Source organism: Megalobrama amblycephala, linkage group LG5, assembly GCF_018812025.1.
Source record: "Megalobrama amblycephala isolate DHTTF-2021 linkage group LG5, ASM1881202v1, whole genome shotgun sequence".
In the NCBI taxonomy this organism is placed as follows: Eukaryota; Metazoa; Chordata; class Actinopteri; order Cypriniformes; family Xenocyprididae; genus Megalobrama; species Megalobrama amblycephala.
The window spans coordinates 17,935,070-17,957,676 of record NC_063048.1 but is presented as its reverse complement, the minus strand read 5'-3'; the positions used below and the strand labels follow the sequence as shown (position 1 = coordinate 17,957,676).

Below are 22,607 nucleotides of genomic sequence, written 5' to 3'. Positions count from 1 at the left end.
TGAAATATAAAATCAATAAAATATAAAATACAAAAACAAAATAGTATTAGTAACTATTAAATAAGAGTTTTCAGTTTTGTAAAAACTATTCATATATAGGTGCAATTTATATTTACCTACAAAACTAATTTCAAGCATTTTAACTAGAAGAACTAGATCAAAAGGCTTTTATGATTATGAGAAAATTCAGTCAAGTGTATCCAGACTTCTGACTGGTGTGTATGGTTACATGTTTTTGTCTTTTTTTCCTTTGATTGTGTTGTGTGTTGACATATTGGCTGCTGAAATAATGTGAGGCAGGTCTTTTGTATTTGAGCCTCATGTTTTTGTATTATTTTTGTGTGGCCTGATGTGAATACAAGGTATTGTATTAATGAAAACCCACCCACTATACATTTGTTTTATGTGTTATATGTTTGCACTTTTATTGTACCAGACAAAAAATATTTTAATGAGTTTTAGTTCATTGTGACAGACTACATGCGTTTTAAAATCCTGAGGGATTTGTCAACATACATCGTATACTGTATTTTCAAGCGGTGTCATGGACTGTATGCTCAAATCGGATCACAAGATTCATGACAGTGACTTCCCTTTTGGTTTGTTGTGTCTGTCTTTAGTTGTCTGGCATTTTGTGATCTCATCAAAGTTCCTGAAATATGTCTACAAGTACAGGCCTGAATATTCAATCAACAAGAAACTGAAATATAGTGTATATAGTGTCTGTTAAAGGGTTTTGATGCACGATATGTGATAGACGGCTTCAACCATAACTATATTCAAAATATGAGGCAAAATGCCTTATTACTTTTGCACGAACAGTTGTTACATAATAGAAATATCAAAGACACATTATTTTGTTAAACAAATTACTGTTGTCCTTATATTAGAATGTACTGTATAGTGCCTGTGTGTCATTTAGAAGGAAATTCTCTGTATGCATAAAGAGGATCTGTGATGACGCCCAGTGCAAAATCCTTCTTGTATGATTTTGAATGCCACACTAGAGTAAACACACCTGTATGTGTTTGTACAGTATGTATGAGTTTGTGTGATTGTATTGCTGAATGTTTTGTCAGGTTGAATCACATCTCCTTACTTTGTCCTGCAGGTGTACCCAGAGACAAGGGATGGAGAGCAGCCGCGTTTGTGTCCCGGATCGTTCCTCAGCTGTTCTTCTGACAATACTATCCGTTTATGGAACACAGACGCTCAGAACACCACCCTCAGCCGAAACGTCATCAGCAATGTGAGATTTGTAAACTCAAGACTTGAAACAAATCTAACCTAGAGTGTCTTTTAGATGTTCTTACTGTTCAAAAGTTTGGGGTACAATTATTTTGTGAAAGAAATAATTACTTTTATTCAGCACAGACACATTAAATTGATGAAAAGTGACAGTAAAGACATTTATAATAGGATTTCTATTTCAGATAAATGCTGTTCTTTTGAGCTTTCTATTCATAGAAGAATCCTAAAAAAATGTTTCCGCAAAATATTAAGCAGCACAACTGATTTCAACATTGATAATAATAAGAAATGTTTCTTGAGCACCAAATGAGCCCCAAACTTTTGACCAATACTGTATTTTCTTTGGAAAAACAAGCATCTGACTTATGGAAACTTTAGCTACTATAGCCTCAAAAGTCATTTAGGCATTTAATCCACACTTCAAATTGCATTAGTTAGCAAAGTATGGTAACACTTTAGTTTGGGGACCAAATTCTCACTATTAACTAGTCACTTATTAGCTTGCTACTTATTACTAGCAAATTGGCTGTTTATTAGTTCTTATAAAACACATATTAATGCCTTATTCTGGATGACCATATTCTACATCCCTTAATCCGACCCTATACCTAAACTTAACCACTACAACAACTACCTTACTTACTATTAATAAGCAGTGAATTAGAAGTGTACTGAGGCAAAAGCTGTAGTTAATAGTGAATATGTGTTCCTCAAACTAAAGTGTGAACCAAAAAATCATTTCAAATAGCATTCATTTTAAAGAAAGATAAAACAAGTACACTTTTCAAAGCATATTTATTTAATACTGTTCGAAATTAAAATGGCTTTATCATTGTCAAACATTGGTGGAAGTTGGTTAAAATAATTGCAAAAACAGAACAGAAAAGTTCATTTAGTTCTGAGACACCAAATTTGGGGATGCCACTTGCTTAGATACTTTAGTATATGATCTGGTATAACAATCAATATTCATGCATTTCAAGTGACTTAAAGGGATAGTTCACCCAAAAAATGAAAATTCTGTCATCATTTACTCACCCTTAGGTTGTTCCAAACCCTTCTTTGTTCTGTTGAACACAAAAGAAGATATTTTTAAGAATGTTGGTAATCAAACGGTAGCCATTGACTTCCATAGTAGGAAAGAAAATACTCTGGAAGTCAATGGCTACCGTCAACTGTGTTCTTTGAAATATCATCTTTTGCGTTCAACAGATGAAAGAAACTCATACAGGTTTGGAACATCTTGAGGGTGAGTAAATGATGGCAAAATTTTCATGTTTGGGTGAACTAGTTTCTGTATCTGTATAAATGAAATGAACAAGTCACAGATTATCATTTTTTTCACCACTAAAGGACCTTCAGAAGGTCATTTATATGGACAGCAACACCTCAACCCTGCTGGACACGGACTGTACAATCTCCAGTAACTCTGAGAAGGTCGACCCACAGACCTCAGAGAACCGGACGGGCATTAGGACCATGTGCGTGAGCCCAGACGGGTTGCACCTGGCATCAGGGGACCGCAATGGAACACTGAGGTCTGTTTTTCACATGTCTGCTTAACACTTCTACACTAATTGATTTTAGTTAATTGATCCTCTGAGATTCATCCAATGTGCGTTTGTCCCCAGTCATGTGGGAAAAATGTGTTACACTTTCTATGAAGACTGTATATAATGCAGTATAAAAATATTTGCAATGTACTTTTCTTCAGAAAATGTTTTTGCCAATCAGACGCTCATTAAACTACTTGTGTCTTCCAGAATCCATGATTTGGAGAGCATGGAGGAAATTATGGATGTTCAGGCCCATGACTCTGAGATCCTGTGTCTGGAGTACTCCAAACCTGAGACCGGTGAGTGGTGAGAACGCAGAGGGTGTTTTCTTTATTTGTCTGTAGCCGATTAGATCCTGCATTAAGGTGCTGCTTAATACCCCAGTAAACAGGAAGTGCTGATCCAGCTCAGATGCTCAGCAGATGCTTCGTAACCTTGGAGTCACCACTTCACACATATGCCACAAGCAGCGTTTTAAAGATAGTGTTTAAAGTGTTTAAAGACTTGAATTCATATTTTCTGTGTTAATATACCGTCTCCTGTCCCAACTTAATGTGAAGTGACAACAAAAAGCAAGTCATTTGTTAGCTTGATTCCTTTGGCGATGCTAGTGACGCAGAATTCGGCTTTAAGCTCTGTCAGTCTTTAAGCATCTGTGACATGCTGCCGGTTACCAGAGAAAATAATTTCTCATGCTTCAGTTCATACAAAAACAAAAAACATGCATTAGCAGTATGCAGGGAAACAGCACAGTGCGTAAACATTCAAAATATGCAACTATCAATGCACCTATTTTCTGTGGTAATCGACAACATGCCACAGATGCTCTTGATATTGCTTCAGTTTTAAATAACCCAAAATATTTGTTTTCAGAAAATTTCAAAGGAAATAAAGACGGGTGGCCATTCAAGAGAGTTGATGCTGATGTCACATTGTTAGAGGAAATTGACATACCATAAATAGTTGACTAAACAATAGTTGATCCAAAACATGATAATATACTTTGGAAACTGCCGGCATTTACAAAAAACTCTAGCGGTACCATGGTACAGTGATATGGTATAAATAGAATACCATGGTATTACCATTGTGATTATGTATTTTTAATAGTATTTATTAATATAATATTTAGCTTTTATTTTTATGTTTTCAGTTGTCATTTTAATTTTAGTTTTAGTAATTTTGTTGTGCTTTTATTTTTTTTAAATAGCTTGTTTATTTTTTAACTTAAAATGTTTTTATTTAAAAAACATACAGTCAAACCAAAAATTATTCTGACATTTTTTATATTTTTGGTATATTTTTACTAGTGGGTGCAGGACACTATACAGGTGCTGGTCATATAATTAGAATATTGTGAAAAAGTTCATTTTTTTTTTATTGTAAATTATTTAAAAAAATGAAACTTTCATTTATACTAGATTCCCTATATGTAAAGTTTTTTTATTTTTTTTATTTGTTGATTAGAGTGTATAGCTAATGAAAGTCCAAAATCCAGTATCTCAAAATATTAGAATATTTACGTTTGAGTTTCATTAAATGACCATCCCTACAGTATAAATTCCGGGTATCTCTTGTTCTTTGAAACCACACTAATGGGGAAGACTGCTGACTTGGCAATGGTCCAGGAGACAATCATTGACACCCTCCACAAAGAGAGTAAGTCACAGATGGTCATTACTGAATGTGGTGGCTGTTTACAGAGTGATGTATCAAAGCATATTAAATGCAAAGTTGACTAGAAGGAAGAAATTTGGTAGGCAAAGGTGCACAAGCAACAGGGATGACCACAAGCTTGAGAATACTGTCAAGTAAAGCCGATTCAGACACTTGGGAGAGCTTCACAATGAGTAGAATGAAGCCGGAGTCAGCGCATCAAGAGTCACCACACTCAGACATCTTCAGGAAAAGGACTACCAAGCCACTTCTGAAACAGAAACAACGTCAGAAGCATCTTACCTGGGCTAAGGAGAAAAAGAACTGGACAGTGAACAGTGGTCGAAAGTCCTCTTTTCAGATAAAAGACTCTAATCATCAAAAAAAAAAAAAAAAAAACTTTTACTTTACATGTTATCTGACAGATTAAAGATAAAAAAAAATTCTGACGCAGTTTAACTCTGAGATCTTGTCATATTTTATTACCATTTTTTTAAACTATAGTGAATAAACTGTATTAATGAATGAAATGTTCAAGGTTTCAGAAATTCTAAATTTTGGTTATATCAGTTTTAATAATTTTAATACTTCGACTAAAACTTATTTTACTTCAGGTAGTTTATTATTAGCTATATTTCAATAAATAATAGCCATAGTTTTAGTTAACAATAACATTGATGCTTTTGTCCCTCCTTTAATGTAACTCCAAGGGAATTTTCACCCTTATTCTTGTCTGTTATGTTGAAAACCTTGCCTCTAACCACCACTAACTAGAATAGTGTAATTCTCTCTGGTTCCTTAAAGCTCTTGAGGCTCTATTTCAGGGCCGGGGGTTTAGGGCAGACACATTGAGAGTTATTATCATGCTCTGTTAAGTGCAGTTCAGTGTGAAGTTGTGCTGAGCATTTGTTGCCTTAGCTGGTGGTTTATATCAGGCTCAAGGCCAGACAATTAGTACAGCTCGATGAGAAACAGAACATCTGCTAGAACACACATAGAGGTACACAATCTCGCCTTCTTACTTTCTTTCTTCTCCTGCTCTCTCATGACGCTGATAGGGTCCTCTGTTTAAAGGTCCATTGATCCCACTGCCTATAACAAGCCAAAAATGTGATAACAATCAATTGTGATTAGGAAAAGCAAATAGAAGAATGTGCATGTGCAGACTTCTCCTTGAATTTTGCCGAAATCTTTCTTTTGTGTGGATTCTGAGATATTAGTCCAAATTTGAAACCTTATATTGTGCAAATGCACTAAACATTAGCATTGTTATTTCAGGAAACTTATAAATGGCCTAATCTGCATTCCAGATGCAGTATCTCTCCATCAGGCTATCTGTGTCTTCTGTAGATTTGCTCTTTTGGTTACTTTACCTGTTCAACATGCACTTCAAAAAAAAATTGCAGCGGTGAGCAAATGAGACCTGCTCTGTTCTAAATGGTCTGTGAGGATCTGGAGTTCTCACTAGTTGATCAGCTTTTACTGTGAAAAACATCACATTATCATTTGTTTCTGCTTTGATGCAGTTAAAATATTAAGAGCTTTCAGAAAGGGAATCTCTTGATGGAGATGAACGCTTATTTCGACACAATCTGGCTCGTTTGTTCTGCTTAGCATTGCAGAAACATATCATGTTCTGTTCTCACACTTTGGGAGGCATTTGCATTCTTTTCTTCGCTGTGTGAAGTCACACATGAACACGCTGTGTTACTGAATCAGCTTGTGGTGTGATAAGTGTGAGAACAAACCCAGAAGCACAGCACAAGTGTTCACTGGATTTCAAACTTTTTCAGAATTGTGGTTCTGCTGGTATATTCTTACAGAAATGTACTGAGGGAATACTGGTGATTGTGTCAGATGATATATAATGGCTTATGGTGTTAAATGAACACCATGTTCATGTACATGACTAGGATTTTATGAATGTTTTGTTCACCAAGACTGGATTTATTTGATCAAAAATACAGTAAAAACTGTAATATTGTGAAATATTATTACAATTTAAAATAACTGTTTATTTTTTGTGACATATTTTATTATTACTTCATTACTCCAGTCTTCAGTGTCACATGATCCTTCCGAAATCATTCTAATATGCTGATTTGGTGCTCTAGAAACATTTTTTATTATTATCAGTGATGAAAACAGTAGAGCTGCTTCATATTTTTGTGGAAACGGTGATGCATTTTTTTCAGGATTATCTGATGGATGGTAAATTGATAAAAACATAATTTATATGAAATAGAATAGAATCTGTGACATTAAAAAAGATGTATTGTCACTTTTAATCAATTTATTGCATCCTTACTGAATCAAAGTATTAATTTCTTTAAAAAAAAATCTTATTGGCCCCAAACTTTTGAACAGTAGTGTACAATGGTATTTACATGATACTGTAAATAAGGTAGAAAAAAAAAAAAAAAGTACCATGTTAGAACAATATCTTTTACTCTGTGTGTCTTTAGGGCTGAAGCTGTTGGCCACCGCCAGCAGAGACAGACTGATCCACGTTCTGGATGCGGATCAGGATTACGGCCTCCTGCAAACACTGGATGAACACTCTTCCTCTATCACTGCTGTCCGATTCGCTGGTGAGATCGCCATGGGTTAGCTTTAGTTTTATTTGACAACAAATGCTGGGAGTGTTCATGTGTGACATCTTTGCTTGTTTTTTAGCTAACGAAGGGAAAGTCAGAATGATCAGTTGTGGTGCAGATAAGAGCATTTACTTCCGCACGGCACAGAAGGTGAGATTCAAACTCATTTGGTCATATTTAGATGTTTATTCTTTACAATAATTCTGCTGTTTTTATTGGCCTTCTCTAATATTAAAAAAGTACCATTTCCCTCATTGGTCAGAAGTCAAGTCACCTTTATTTTTATAGCACTTTTTAAATAGAAATTGTTTCAAAGCAGCTTCACAGTATTAACAGGAAGGTAACAGAATCAATGATGTAAACTTGATAGAAATATAATAGTGTCATTATTCAGATCAATTCAGTGTTGATTCAGTTCATGTCAATAACTGTGTAAAGTTCATTCATTATAAAAAGTTCAGTCCAGCGATAAGCAGCTCTGCTGAAGACAGTAATGTCATTATTCAGCTCAATTCAGTTCAAGTTTTGTTCTTATCCGATCTTTCAGTGAGGATGAAGCAAGGTCCTGAGTCAAAGCTGTCAGATTCCTCAGGCCTAAAGAAAATGTTGCCAGTGTTTCAAAGAACACCTGATTTAAAATAGACACACAAGCACTTAACACCCTCCTGCAAATGAGATACCAACGGCCAGTGATTAAGTGTTAAACAACAAGCACTTTATTCTGACCTCATTCAACTGAGCGCTATTACTTATTTCATAATCATAATTTCTTGTTAGTTAATAATAGTTAGAAGAGTATTAATATTGCATTACTCATTTGTTCCTGTGTAAGATTTCATTAAAGGTGCCCTAGAATCAAAAATTGAATTTACCTCGGCATAGTTGAATAACAAGAGTTCAGTACATGGAAAAGACATACATTGAGTTTCAAACTCCATTGTTTCCTCTTTCTTATATAAATCTCATTTGTTTAAAAGACCTCAGAAGAACAGGCGAATCTCAACGTTACATAACAGTCGGGATCATTAATATGTACGCCCCCAATATTTGCATATGCCAGCTCATGTTCAAGGTATTAGACAAGGGCAGTCAGTATCAACGTCTGGATCTGTGCACAGCAGAATCATCAGACTAGGTAAGCAAGCAAGGACAATAGCGAAAAATGGCAGATGGAGCAATATTAACTGACATGATCCATGATTACATGATATTTTTAGTGATATTTGTAAACTGTCTTTCTAAATGTTTCGTTAGCATGTTGCTAATGACTGTTAAATGTGGTTAAAGTTACCATTGTTTCTTACTGTATTCACGGAGACAAGAGCCGTAGCTATTTTCATTTTTTAAACACTTGCAGTCTGTATAATTCATAAACACAACTTCATTCTTTATAAATCTCTCCATCAGTGTGTAATGTTAGCTTTAGCCACGGAGCACCATCAAACTCATTCAGAATCAAATGTAAATATCCAAATAAATACCATACTCACATGATGCGATCCATGCATGCAGTGTGCATGACGAACATCTTGTAAAGATCCATTTGAGGGTTATATTAGCTGTGTGAACTTTGTTTATGCACTGTATAACTCTACTTATAGTCGAGCGCTCGGGGGTGGGGAGCGAGAGATTTAAAGGGGCCACGCAGCCTGAATCGGCGCATAGTTAATGATGCCCCAAAATAGGCAGTTAAAAAAATTAATTAAAAAAAAAATCTATGGGGTATTTTGAGCTGAAACTTCACAGACACATTCAGGGGACACCTTAGACTTATATTAGATCGTTTGAAAAGACATTCTACGGCACCTTTAACAACAGAACAGAATTCTAAAGTGTTTTTTTTTTTTACGCACAACTGCCAGCCTGCATGGAGAGCTTCTTGAGACTCCAGAGACACCAGCAGCTTCAAATACCTATTTGCTGCTCAACACTGGCTTTTTTATAGCTGCCCTTTTAATACAATACATTTTTTTGACAGGAACTTTCATTAATAAGCCTTTATCTGACCGAATTCGACTGTGCTCTAAATCACTCACAAATCTTATAATAATTCGATAATCTCCATTCAGTTTTCACACAATATTAGTTGTTTTCATGCCTTTTGCACAACATTGCACCATTTCATGCTTTTCATCTTCAGAAAGATCTTTCTTCCTCCCCATATTGCATGAGAACTGTGACTTCCTTAATAATGTGGAACAACCTCTAAGTAGGGTTTCCATAGACCTGGCAAATTATTTTGTCTGAGATTGATACCAGTTATCTAAAAAGGCATGGATAAATAAACAAACAAACATTTTCTTAGAAAAACTAAAATCTGAATGTTGATTCTACTGAAATCTTACTGATATGTCACTTGCATAATAATTTGGAATGCGGTGTATACACAACTGATATGTAGGGCTTATATCAGTTTTCCTTGCTGAACTAATTATAAAACACCCCAAAACAGACAGAGGAGGGAACAGCATTCACACGTACTCATCACATAGTGAGGAAGACTACCCTGTATGACATGGACATCGACCCCACAAGGAAGTATTCTGTTATTGGCTGTCAGGATCGCAGCATCAGGTTTGTTTTCTTGTATTTCTGTTCCTGATTTTTTGCAATAATTTGTATATTAGTAGTGGTAATAGTACTAGTAATAGTAGTATCCTGTTCTTTTGTTCATCTGCTAGTTAAGCGTGTCTTCCAAGAAATTATTTTGCTAATGTGTTGGTATCACTGCGCCCATGTGTTTTTGTATCTATAAATACTGTGTTTTGATTCCTGTGTTTTCACCGTGTTTTGACTCATTTATGAGGGTATGACTGTATAGGCAGGTGTGATGTTTGTATGGACCTCATCTGACTGGGTGTTACAGTCACCTGTAGCCAGGCTCACAGCGTTAGCAGATTATCACTCATGTGTTTGTACAGTAGGAAGGAATTAGAGGCTCGACTGGTTAATCCACTCGCATTTAGCATGTTGTAGACCATGTGCGCACAAACATGCAGACGCGCACAAACATGCAGACACACACTCACACAAACACACACTGAGGCAGCCTGTCTGTACTGTCTGAGACACATGACCTGCCAAAATCATTAGATGCAATCTGATTGTCTCATCCTGTGATTATTTTAGAGGGCGACTGTCACAAAAACATGTCCAGGTCATATTTTATGTCATATCTGAAGGATCATGTGACCCTGAAGACTGGAGTAATGGCTTCTTTGTAAAAATATATTAAAATAGAAAACAATTTTCTTACATTTTCATTTTTCTTAAATTTTAATAATATCATTTTGTAATAATACAAAGCAATTTTCTTACATTTAATTTTTTTCTTATATATGGAACTCATTCATAAATATAATTATTATTTGTGTGTGTGAGAAATAAGCCGGACATGTTCTTGTCAGTTTTGTGAGATTTGCCCTACTGCTGACTTTGTCATTTTCAAATTTTGCAATTTATTCTACAACATTGGCACTCTTTTCCTCATTGTGTTTTGTAAGACTCACTTTGCCGTCCCACACAAAAGGGCAACATTAGGAAGGAACCAACACAGCGCATGACTTGCAACTGTTTTCCTTTGTTCATTCAAACTACGGTCGCAAATTCATTCTGCACTGTGGGCAAGAAAAATGCCAGGAATGTCGTGTCTAATACAGCTGACCATTTAGTGCCTTTGTCTCATTCTCACTGGAAGCAGCTTCTTTCTGTGCTGTTTTGGTGCAGTGGCAATGAATGATTTTAAAAGAAGGTGGCCTGACCTATACAAATATATCAATAGAGTCAATAGTCAGTGCTGTAGGGCTGTTTACTGGAGCTCATTCTGGGTTTTCAATGCCTCTAATGGGCACAGACTCTTTTTTTTCCCTCGTTTAAGTCATGTGAAGCCTAAGGGGTTCATTGGTTATGCTCCTCCCAAAGCTGGCAGGGCCTTGTTTGAACTGCTGTAAGGAATGGCAGTAGGAGGCATGACGCCATAGCGCCCCCAGGTGACTGAGAAAGAAAGGGGGAAAATAAAGACTATCTCAACCAATCCAATCATTATACTACCTTTCAAAAGCTTGGGATCAGTAAGCTTTTTGAAATGGTTTTCTGCTCACCAAGGCTGCATTTATTTGATCAAAAATGCAGTTAAATGGTTAGTTCATCCAAAAATGAAAATTCAGTCATTTATTACTCACCCTCATGTCGTTCCACACCCGTAAGACCTTCGTTCATCTTCAGAACACAAATTAAGATATTTTTGATAAAATCCAATGGCTCAGTGAGGCCTGCATTGACAGCAAGATAATTAACACTTTCTGATGCCCAGAAAAGTACTTAAACATATTTAAAACAGTTCATGTGACTACAGTGGTTCAATGAAGTGATGAGAATACTTTTTGCGCGCCGAAAAACAAAATAACGACTTTATTCAACAATATCTAGGGATGGTCGATTTCAAAACACTGCTTCATGAAACTTCAAAGCTTTACAAATCTTTTGTTTCGAATCAGTGGTTTGGAGCGCCAAAGTCACATGATTTCAGCAAACGAGGCTTCGTTACGTCATAAGTGTTTCAAAATTTCAATGGTTCGTGTGACTTTGGCAGTTTGATACATGCTCCGAACCACTGATTCGAAACAAAAGATTCGTAAAGCTTCACAGCTTCATGAAGCAGTGTTTTGAAATCTCCCATCACTAGATATTGTTGAATAAAGTCATTATTTTGTTTTTTTGGTGCACAAAAAGTATTCTCGTCGCTTCATAATAATAAAGTTGAACCACTGTACTTGCTGGCAATGGAGGCCTCACTGAGCCATCGGATTTCATCAAAAATATCTTAATTTGTGTTCTGAAGATGAATGAAGGTCTTACGGATGTGGAACAACACGAGGGTGAGTAATTAATGACTGAATTTTAATTTTTGGGTGAACTAACCCTTTATAACCGTAATATGGTAAATATTGTTACAGTTTTAAAAAATTGTTTTCAGTTAATTTATTTTTATAAATAATTTATTCCTTTGATCAAAGCTGAATTTTCTGAATCATTACTTCAGTCTTCAGTGTCACATGATCCTTCAAAAATCAATCTAATATGCTGATTTGCTGCACAATAAATATTTTTTTTATTGTCACCATACCAATGTTGAAAACAGTTGCTGCTTCAAATTTTGGGAAAACCGTTATGCATTTTTTTTCTTCAGGATTCTTTAATGAATAGAAGGTTTAAAAGAATAGCATTTATTTGAAATAGAAATCTTTTGTTATGTTTTTACTGTCACTTTTGATCAGTTTAATGCTTGTGGCTCCAACATGCAGCGCAGTAACGCTTCAGGCAGCATGAGGTCCTTTCCCGATCCTGTTCCCCTCTCTCCTCCTCCCATTGCTTCCTGCCTTGCCTACATGGCTTTATCTAATAAATGCATAAGGCCAAAAAAAAAAAAAAAGTATTCATTTCCTAAATAAAAATCCTACTAACTCCAAAATTAAACGGTTATGTAGTTGATGTAATTTACCTTTACATTTTACCCTCTTTCTGACCCTGAGGCGATTGTCGCAGTCATGAAGGTTTCTGATTTTTGTTTATTGCAGGATCTTTAACATCTGCAATGGCAAACAGAAGAAGGTCTACAAGGGATCCCAGGGGGAGGACGGGACCCTTATCAAGGTAGGCAGACCCTGAATTAAGAGATTATTAGGCTTAATATTAGTTCAGATGCTGCTTTTGCTCTCAGTCATACAGTTATTGATCCATCTGAATGTGTTTATTAGGTTCAGACAGATCCCTCTGGTCTCTATGTGGCCACAAGCTGCTCAGACAAAAACATCAGCATCTTTGACTTCTACACTGGAGAATGTGTAGCCACCATGTTTGGCCACTCTGGTAAGATCCTTCAAAAGTGCTGCATGTGAGATTATGCAACTAAAATGTTTTAAACTTTTTAGAATAACATTTATACCCTGAAATCAAGTCTAAGCATTGTGTTTATTGTCCTCTTTTAGAGATTGTAACAGGAATGAAGTTTACTAATGACTGTAAACATCTGATATCTGTGTCAGGAGACAGGTAGGTGTTCTGAAATTATGTTTCTCATACGAAGAATCCATTTTTGACTTAATTTTGTTCACCATATTACAATGTTAAACATGTCTGTTGGTGTGTGTTTTCAGCTGCATCTTTGTATGGCGTCTCTGTCCTGAGTTGACCATCAAAATGAGACAACGGCTTTCAGATCTGAAACAGAACAGCAAACCTGTTCAGAAGACCCCTCCAAATAAACAACACACACTTAGGTATAAAACAAATCACACCCATTAGTTGTTTTTGCAATTACACAACTCAAAACTGTGATTTTATAATGTGCTTTTTTGTGTCAGCACAAGGAAAGAAATCCACAGTGCCCCAGTCATTGGCACCATGTCATCTGATAGTGACAAAGATGTGGAGGAAGAGGAGGGCATTGAGGATGAAGATGAGATGTTCCCTCACATGTCATCGGGTAGCAGTACTGGCGAAGAGACAGGTAATGCATCTGACATTCTCCAGCATCGTACTAAACTGGTTTGGCTTGTTACATTATATCCGGCTCTTTTGGGTTGGGTTGGATCACGTTGTGTGATTTTATTGGGCGAGACTTCTTCCTAATGTTTATTTTAAGCTTTGAGAGCTTCTAATATTACTGTTTGTTTCTCTTACAAGGATCATCTGAAGAAAAGCGCAATACTCTCAATTCCCACATGAAGAAGGTAAGAAAGTCTATGACAAGTTCATATCATTTTAACTTTGATTCTCTCATTTGGTTTAATTCTTCCCCATGCTGTTCTTTAACACACTTTTTTCTCTCTTCTCAGCAATCCAACAGTTGTGAACATGAGGGTTCAGGTCCGCGACCAAGGCGGCGCTGGTCCAGGCGAATGGGCAGTATGGATCTGAAGGTGAAGTCCATGCTGGACCTGAGGCAGCTGGAGTCTTTTGCCATGCCCCACTTCCCCAGCAAAACTCATGATGTACATAAAGATCTTCCACTGCCTAGGAACCAGGAACTGAGCAGCACCATCAGTCTTCAGACCCTAGCTGCATGGGTGAGATACAGAAGTCTTCAAAGAATACCTTAGTTATAGCTTTATATGAAAATAAACAAAACATACACACATGTATCTTGTAATGTGATATAAGTAAGCAATAAGGTACTCGAGGCTGTACTGTATCATGAATAAGTCACGGCTGAAGGGTGATGTTACCCCTGCAGCCGCTTTAGCTGTGACTTATTCACGATACAGCACTAACCTCGAGTACCTTATTGCTTTTATAAAACGGTTACCACACAATACAGATATTAAAGCTAAAAATATGTATCAATGCAACTTTCATTAAGTAAACTGTCACTAAAAGCCTTCCTTGCGCCCGAAAAAATAGTCCCTGACCGTAAACAGCAACAGAATTTAAATTATTATGGCATTAGATGATGGCAAAGACTGTGTTTATGAATGTGTCAATCAGTAGCGAAGACGTTTACATTGAAAGTTTTACATGTGAACACGGAACAAGATGCAACTGACAAATTCTTTGATTAGAGCTGTCAGTCACGGGAAAACCCCTTAACTGTTAAAAGGACAAGATAATACATTGGACATTTAAACAGATTTTTTATTATGAACATAGGACTGACCTGAAGGAAAATGCTAAATCTAAATGCAGGTAATAAACTCGCTCACTCAATCTCTTTCTCATAATACTCCTCTACATATTACAGTACGTTTCAATGAACAATATCAATTGAGAAAATACAGTTTACGTTGCTAAGAGTGGTTGCTAAGGGTGTTGTGTAGTGATACACAGAATCGTTGGATGAAGCGGTCATAGACATGTTTTATCATGAATAAAACACAGCTATCAGAATCAAGGACAGGAACTAACCATTTTATGTCCAATATAGTCTCACAGAGCCAGACTTGGACATAAATCAGCATAAATATATATTCCACTGCTCCACTGTGCCATTTAAAATGACCAAAAACAGTGCACTTTTTGCATGCAACAATAATAAACTGGCATGCAGCAAAGTAAAAACTCAGTAGAATTTTGCCATAGTCTCTGTGACATGTTTTAGAGACAACACAGAAGATATGCGTCAAATGAGAATCAAAACAGCTCTGAAATCAATGCCATAAACTATTTATTTGTGTGTTTATCAATGCAGAGCTGTCTGTTCTGTACCTTTTTGACTTGTGTATATTTTCTTTAGGTACCTGAAGATAATGGACCAGGAGGACAAACACATCCTCATTACATTCAGCTGTCTCCTCAAACTCCAGAGACAGAGGTGCTGTATCCTGAGGGATGTGAAGATCAAATCAGTCTTGCCGGCAGGTCAGTTTAAAAAAAAAAAAAAAAAATTCTCACCATTGTATGAGTCACAGTCTTTTCCACACAAAAATGAAAATTCTGCGATCATTTACTCAATAATGTAATTCCAAATCTGTATTACTTTCTTTCTCCTTTTTGAAGAAGTTTAAAACAAAAATATTGGAGTCTGTTGACACCTCATTGTATGGAAAAAAAAAAAAATGCTGAGACATTTCTCAAAAGATCTTCTTTTATGTTCTACCGAAGTTCGAATTTTTCAAACAACATGAGGGTAAATAACTGATAGCAGAATTTCAATGTTTAGGTGGCGTATTCCTTTAATTGTGCAGTTCAAATGCATACGATGATATATCATATCATCCCTGTTGAGATGATCCTCAAATGTCTGTCCGCTCCCTTCTCTTTATTTGTACATAGTGAGTATCAGGTGAAAAAGTTGCCCCATGGAGTGAGATGTGCTAAAGTGAACTCTTGTCCTGAGAAGCAGAGTCCAGACAGTGCCTGCTCTATGGAGTATTCCAGCAGTCGTCTCTCTAGCCCCGAGCACCCTGGAGAAGGTAGAAAAAAATAAAAAGACTTGCACAGTTAATTTTTAAATGCAGTAGATGCAATGGGTCCTTAATAAGAAAACTGAGCAAAAATTTATTTGTGTTCGTTGTAGACTCTGAGCCCACTGAGCCACTGAGTGTAGATGGAAACTCTTCAGAACTGGATATGGAAGACCTTGATGAGGAAGAGGAGGACAGCTTGAGGAAGAATGAGGTTCAAACTCCTGTACCTGAGACCCCAGACCAGGAGGCCTTTCTCAAGAAGCATTTTGCAAACCTTTCAGACCTCAACAACCCTGGTAGGGTGTTTGTCATGTTCACAATTTGCTTAACACACTTTTTTTTATTGTATGTATGAGTTCTCATACTTTTTTTTTTTTTTTGGCAGCAAGTCCCACCAGAGTACCTTCAAATATCTCTGACAGCATGTCATCAAAGTTCCTTTCTCAGAACTCCACTAGCAGGTAAGTGAACAAATCTCTTTTAACCCTGACTTCTATTCCCTATGACATTTGGACTTCTGAGAGGAAAAACATGACATTGATCTTCCATTTTTTTTATTTATTTTTTTCTCTAGAACTCCATTTTTATTCCCCTTAAACAAATGCAGTGACAGTAAAACCACCAGTGGAGTGGTGCGGCCCCTTATCTCAGAGGTACGGCCCCTCATGGAGAATAAGAGTCCAAGCAAACAGCAGGAATCCCAGGGTTCTGAAAGGACAACAGGTCAGCGTTTAATCCAGAAGAAACGCACACCCATCATGGACTCCCGCAGACTGATCAGCCCCGTAGCAAAAGCTGCTGCAAGTCACAACAGTTCTGCAGGCATGAGGAAAGCTCAATCTATCCACAACATCTCCTCAGAGGGTAAAGCATCCATGAACCTAAGCTACAGATTATAGAATATTGTTTTGTATTAGTTGCTCAAGGGGATCTGTCCCTGTAAAAGTGTACTGAAAGTCGCTTTGTGATAATCTAGATAATCTAAAGATAATCTAGTTGGGTGATTCATTGGTTAATGACATATAAGAGTGTGCACAAAAAAGAAAAATCTTTTAAAAGGTCCAGGGGCCTCATTTATAATGGTTGCGTATGCACAAAATGGGCATATGCATACGCAATTTTCCATACACATATCGGGATTTATAAAAATAAACTTGCTGTAAATATGTACGCAACGTATGGAAAACACGTACAAAATCTTTTTTTTCTGGTGTGAGAAAAGTAATTAAGTGAATAGAATGATTTTAAACTCACATTTGATATACACATTTAAGGACACAAAATCCACTTTTATGTACACTTTTAGAATGAAATGAGGCCCTAGGTCTTAGAAACACTCTTTGAAAAGTTTCAATTTACATTACCAAAAGTGCACGTCTTAATTATTTCCAAACAAGTTATTAGCTAGACCAAAAATGAGTACTAATATTCATACTACCATTGTGCCCTTGAGAAAGGTGCATAACCCTAAAAGCTGGAAAACCCTGCAAGACTTTTGCTTAGATTTTTGCCCTTATTTGCAGTCTGGAGGAGTCAACACTTCTAGTCGCAGTTGAAAGATTTTACAGAAAATCTCAGTGTATGATGGGCATTATTTTGAGCAGATTTTAGAACACCTGACCCCGTTTAAGCTTAGTCCCAGACTAAAATGCATGTTTGAGCTGTTTTAACTGAAAGCAACTTGCACTGACATATCGTAAAATATATCAGTGCCATTGTTTTGTCTCAAAATGCACACCTGTAATACTTTTTTCCCAAGGCATGTCTATAAAAGCTACTTAAAGGTCCTAATTAAGCTAAGGCCTAAATCCTGGCTTAATCTAAACCCTGTCTGTGAAACCAGGCCATATTGTTTTCATGGCCATATTGTGGTTTAGTATATGATGCTCAGTTTTTCTTTGTTACTATTTAAAAAGTCGGCAAGTGTATGTGGCATAGTGTTTTAAAATCTGTTCAAATTTTAAAAGCCTTGTAGTGTTTTTCAGCCTTAAGTTGAAACTGCTATCATTTTTCAAGTGTCTGCTAAATGAAGAATAACTTGGAGATTCTTCTTTTCTCACATTAATCACCTGCACCCTCCCTCTTCTGATCAGCTGACATTGTCCAGACATCCAGTCGTCCTTCTAAGGAAGTCCACCCACAGCCCCAGACCTCTGAAAGACCACGGCGTTCCCTTCCCTCTGTCTCACTCACCAGCCCTACCACTACCCTGCCCAAGGACATCACTACACCTACCAAGTCCAAATCCCGTTCGTACATGAGTCCTACCACTAGCTCCATGGCCAAGATTTCCCGCTCCGTTTCCATGGGTGACAACTTGAATGTGGAACTAGGAGAAGACACAGGATCTTCAGAACCACGCCGGAGCTCAGGTTCTGACTATTCCAACCCTCGGAGCTCCTCCCAGAGCAAGCCCACCACTCCTGTTACCCAGGTGTCTTCCTTTAATACTTCGACATCCCCATTTCCAGGCCCCTTCATGCCCCATGCAGCAGTCGTACCCACACTGAGTGCTGGCTCAACTGGAAACTCTTCCTCTAAAGGTCTCCAGATCAAACTGACTGGCAGTGCTCGACCCCTTCTCCATATAGACATTCCCAATCCTCTTCCAGATAAACCCTTCTTATCTTCCCTCTCGCCAAGCAGCAAGAGCCCCAAACTTGTACAAAAGGAAAAGGAGTCCTTGAGTAGAACCCCAACAACTCCCTCTTCGCTTCCTGGAGCAGTTCACCTGCCCAACAGCATCGTACAGCCGGTCACAGCTGTTTGTTTGAGCCCATCTGAAAACCCAGAACAGATTGAACTCAATATGGTACTTATTCCCAGCCAGACCAAGAACTTAACAGAAGCGGAACTTCACTCGCACACAGAGCCAAGAAAAGAGGATACCCCTGAGGCTGAGGGCTCTCCCATGAGCCAGTGCAGCCCAAGTCTTCTTCAGTCTTCCTCAGGAGCCCAAGACTCAGGTTTGCTGGGACATCAGTCTTCCCTCGTTCCATCTTCCATTCTGCTACGGCTTGGGCTGTCTAAACACTTGTTTACCAAAGGGCTCTGGCCTCTCTCATCCTCCTCCTCCTCCTCCATCACTTCTTTCATCTCCTCTTCACCTTCTCCATCCATTAATCAATACCACCTGCAGGGTGAGGCATGCCCTTACTAACACTTGCTGTAACATCCATCTTCTAAACAAGTGGTACTCAACCAGTTTATGGGCCAAGTTAACACATTTATTTTACTTGGTAAAACATTCTTTAGTAAACCAAATACATGGATGATCCTTAAAGCATCAACTGTAATTCATAGTGTAAAGGTTTAACATAATTTACACAAGTAGAAGCTTCCTGGATTAACATCCTTTGATGCAACAACATTCCTACCAGCTAAATTATTGCCCTCTGATTTTATATTTATGGCCAGGAACAACATTCCTATCAACTGATCATTTTCCTCTGATTTTAGGGTAGAATTAGGATTAGGTTAGGATAAGGGTTTATCCAATCTCCTGGAAGGCCACTTTTCTGCAGAGTTTAGCTCTATTAAACCTGCCTGGACATTTTTCGGGATCTTGAAGACTTTGATTGGGTGTGTGTAATTAGGACTAGTCCTAAATTCTGTTGGAAAGTGGCCCTCCAGGAACAAGATTGGACTTCCTTTAGTGTTTAGCTACAACCCTAGTTAAACACACAAGAACCTGTTAATCAAGGTCTTTTGAATTAAGGTTGGACTTTATATTTATGGCCAGGAACAACATTCCTATCAACTGATCATTGTCCTCTGATTTTAGGGTAGAATTAGGATTAGGTTAGGACAAGGGTTTATCCAATCTCCTGGAAGGCCACTTTTCTGCAAAGTTTAGCTCTATTAAATATGCCTGGATGTTTTTAGGGATCTTGAAGACTTTGATTAGCTGTTTCAGGTGTGTTTAATTAGGGCTAGACCTAAATTCTGTTGGAAAGTGGCCCTCCAGGAGCAAGATTGGACTTCCTTTAGTGTTTAGCTACAACCCTAGTTAAACACACCAGAACCTATTAATCAAGGTTTTTAGAATTAAGGTTGGACTTGGAGTTAAAAGCTGCAAGAAAGTGACTCTCCTAGAGAAATATTTGACCTGGAACAACATTCCTACCAACCAGTCATTAACCTCTGATCTTTAGGATAAGGTCCTGCAACAATTTTCTTAAGATCAATCATTTTCCTCCAGTTTTAATGTTAGAGTTAGGGCTGTTGTTGGTTAATAATCGGAATGTTGTTCCAGGAAAATCAAATTATGTTAATCCATTTCATACTTCTGTAAATCACTTTGTGCTGAGTACCACTTCTCTAAATCATTATCAATGCTTTATACTTCTCAGTTTCACTTTTTTGTATGTTCAGTCAATATTGGATTGTTTTGTTGTGAGGCTCATGTTAAGACACAGTATGACTCTAACAGAGTTCGGTTTCTCTTCTGCAGACACATCTCTCAGTGTGGATTCTTGTAGGCTGGTTGCCAATGAACTGCAGAGCAGTTTTAAAAGAGCCTCCCACCTCTACAAAATGGTAGGTTATCATTAGGTCACATTCACATGTAATTGTAGAGTAGGCTGCACTTCAGCCCACACGTCTGCCTAAACTGTTTTTTGCGGCTGACTTGACTCTAACTTTACATATGTGTGTGCGTTCCTGTAGCTAAGCAACTCCACCAACTCCAGTGAAGAGCAGCAGGAAATGATATGTGTGCTGGCCGAAGCATTTCAGGCAATGAGAGATGAGCTGAATTGTCTGCCACCATGCACTCCTTCAAGACCGCCTAGCACTTGCACAGTCCCCATGTTGGCTAACAGTAATGCAACATTGGGCGACGACAGGACATTAGCCCTTCTAGAGCAGTACTCCAAATTGCTGCTCAGTGCGGTAGAAAAGAGGATGGACAACAAAATCTGACTACTCTGTGCGCCGTGGCTGCAACAGGATACCAAGCCATGAGACTGTTTTAGATAGTGGGGAGCTTTTAATAAAGAGATTGAAAAGAAATGCCACTATCCTACCTCCCTGTTTAGCATGCTACTATGGCAGGAACACACCCCTGATTTTTCTCACCTCTTTGTGTCCTGCTACTAAAAACGTATCCCGATGTTTTCACCATGGTAACTTTTGAAAGACCTAAACATCATCAAGGACAGTAATTGATTACATGGTTTGTTGACTGCATGGTACAGCAATTTGGTCACCGTCTTAAAGACAAATAAGCAGTTTTATATGGATACAGTATTCTGTCATATTTTAAACTAAAACAGTTACAGAGAAAATTAACTGTTGTTGTGAGGAATTTCCGGCAAGCATTATGTATTTGAACATAGTGCTTGATATTTTAAAAAATTCTCAATGCTCTACTTCAAAGGGACCGGTATCCCTGGAAGTCTTAGCAATGCATATTTGTCACACTTTTACCTTTTATTATGGAATGATTTTTATACTGTATTTTGTGTTTGTGCTGATACTCTAAAGTTGAATTGGGACTTTGGGGTGCATATTTATTATTATCATGTGATAGGTCAATGAGTTGCACAGAGGCTCTTCAACGTTTGTTTGTTGTACAGTGTCAATGTCCTGATACCCAGCAGGGTCAGATGGGTGCCAGAGGAAAAAATGAGGAAATTTGAAGGATGATTTTGTATTATTTGCAGGACTTTTTTGTACTTGAATGGTAACTTTCTCATGGATACGGGTGCCTTAATCTTGACCAGCAATTTGTTTTAAGGAATAAATCCGGCATTTGTAATTCAAGCAGGTTATATATCAAAATGATCAGTGATTGATTCATTCCAGGTTGCAAATGGTAACAGAAACAAAACTGCCATAAAAGCACTGAACTGAATTGACCATTCTGGTGACACTAATGGAGATGCAATAGCCAAGTATATAGAAAAAGTACTTTTGTGCACAAATTATGAGAAAGGTTTACAGATTTTCCATAAGTTTGGTTTTGAAAATATCCTTGTCCTGAAATGAAATGCATTTTACATATTGCTTTCCGGTGATGACTTCTTAAAGGTATTTTTTATTGTCATGTGATGTGCTCTCATTTCCCCAAGAGCTAAACAAAACATTCTGTAATCCACAATCCCTTGCTAACTAGGTTAAGGTATTGCCTCTCTTACCTCTGGTAGAAACAGTTCTTCTTTTACATAATAATATTGAAACCTTTAATTCAAATTATGGCATTGTAATGTTAAGTGTACTGTAACTTCTATACTGTAGATGGACCAGCACATATTTTATTGTGTCCAGTTCTCCTACTGAAACAGATTGCACACAAAAGCTAGGTGCCCACTGTACAATTTTGGGATCTTAAAAAGATTATTTTTGTCGAAGAGCAAAACTGAATCTATGATCAATTAGCATGACATGCTCTTTGTGAATGAAAATGTCAGAATGAGACATGATTGATAATGTAAACACCCAGTCAATGCCATCAGTCATGACCAAAGATGCATATCATACAGCATGACATAAGATACAGGTGGTCACAGTCACCATTGCCTTTTATACAGGATTTAACTGGGGTCATACTGTACAGTCTGACAAAAAGAAAGAAAGAAAAACAGATAAAAAATTTGCACTGTGTACACCCAGCTTAAATCAACACTGCAACTAGTTCAGTA

The 22,607-nt window shown here is 37.4% G+C and overlaps 1 protein-coding gene across 5 annotated transcripts in view; it reads left to right on the top strand.

Moving 5' to 3' along the window:
* Positions 1 to 21,747, top strand: part of mapkbp1 (mitogen-activated protein kinase binding protein 1) — a 52,721-nt gene extending 30,974 nt beyond the window's left edge. For 2 of the 5 annotated variants that reach the window (XM_048190933.1, XM_048190935.1), the window contains 21 exons: positions 1,112 to 1,249; positions 2,605 to 2,789; positions 3,015 to 3,106; positions 6,929 to 7,054; positions 7,140 to 7,210; positions 9,513 to 9,634; positions 12,637 to 12,712; positions 12,817 to 12,928; positions 13,048 to 13,111; positions 13,216 to 13,338; positions 13,423 to 13,568; positions 13,745 to 13,791; positions 13,897 to 14,127; positions 15,291 to 15,415; positions 15,830 to 15,969; positions 16,074 to 16,259; positions 16,349 to 16,424; positions 16,538 to 16,827; positions 18,057 to 19,103; positions 20,417 to 20,502; positions 20,632 to 21,747. In XM_048190933.1, coding sequence (XP_048046890.1) covers positions 1,112 to 1,249; positions 2,605 to 2,789; positions 3,015 to 3,106; positions 6,929 to 7,054; positions 7,140 to 7,210; positions 9,513 to 9,634; positions 12,637 to 12,712; positions 12,817 to 12,928; positions 13,048 to 13,111; positions 13,216 to 13,338; positions 13,423 to 13,568; positions 13,745 to 13,791; positions 13,897 to 14,127; positions 15,291 to 15,415; positions 15,830 to 15,969; positions 16,074 to 16,259; positions 16,349 to 16,424; positions 16,538 to 16,827; positions 18,057 to 19,103; positions 20,417 to 20,502; positions 20,632 to 20,886 — 3,738 coding nt within the window. In that variant the 3' untranslated portion in view covers positions 20,887 to 21,747. The remainder of the gene's footprint in view (positions 1 to 1,111; positions 1,250 to 2,604; positions 2,790 to 3,014; positions 3,107 to 6,928; positions 7,055 to 7,139; positions 7,211 to 9,512; positions 9,635 to 12,636; positions 12,713 to 12,816; positions 12,929 to 13,047; positions 13,112 to 13,215; positions 13,339 to 13,422; positions 13,569 to 13,744; positions 13,792 to 13,896; positions 14,128 to 15,290; positions 15,416 to 15,829; positions 15,970 to 16,073; positions 16,260 to 16,348; positions 16,425 to 16,537; positions 16,828 to 18,056; positions 19,104 to 20,416; positions 20,503 to 20,631) is intronic. The other 3 variants (XM_048190934.1, XM_048190936.1, XM_048190937.1) reach the window with 3 other exon arrangements.
* The last annotated feature ends 860 nt before the right edge of the window (positions 21,748 to 22,607 follow it).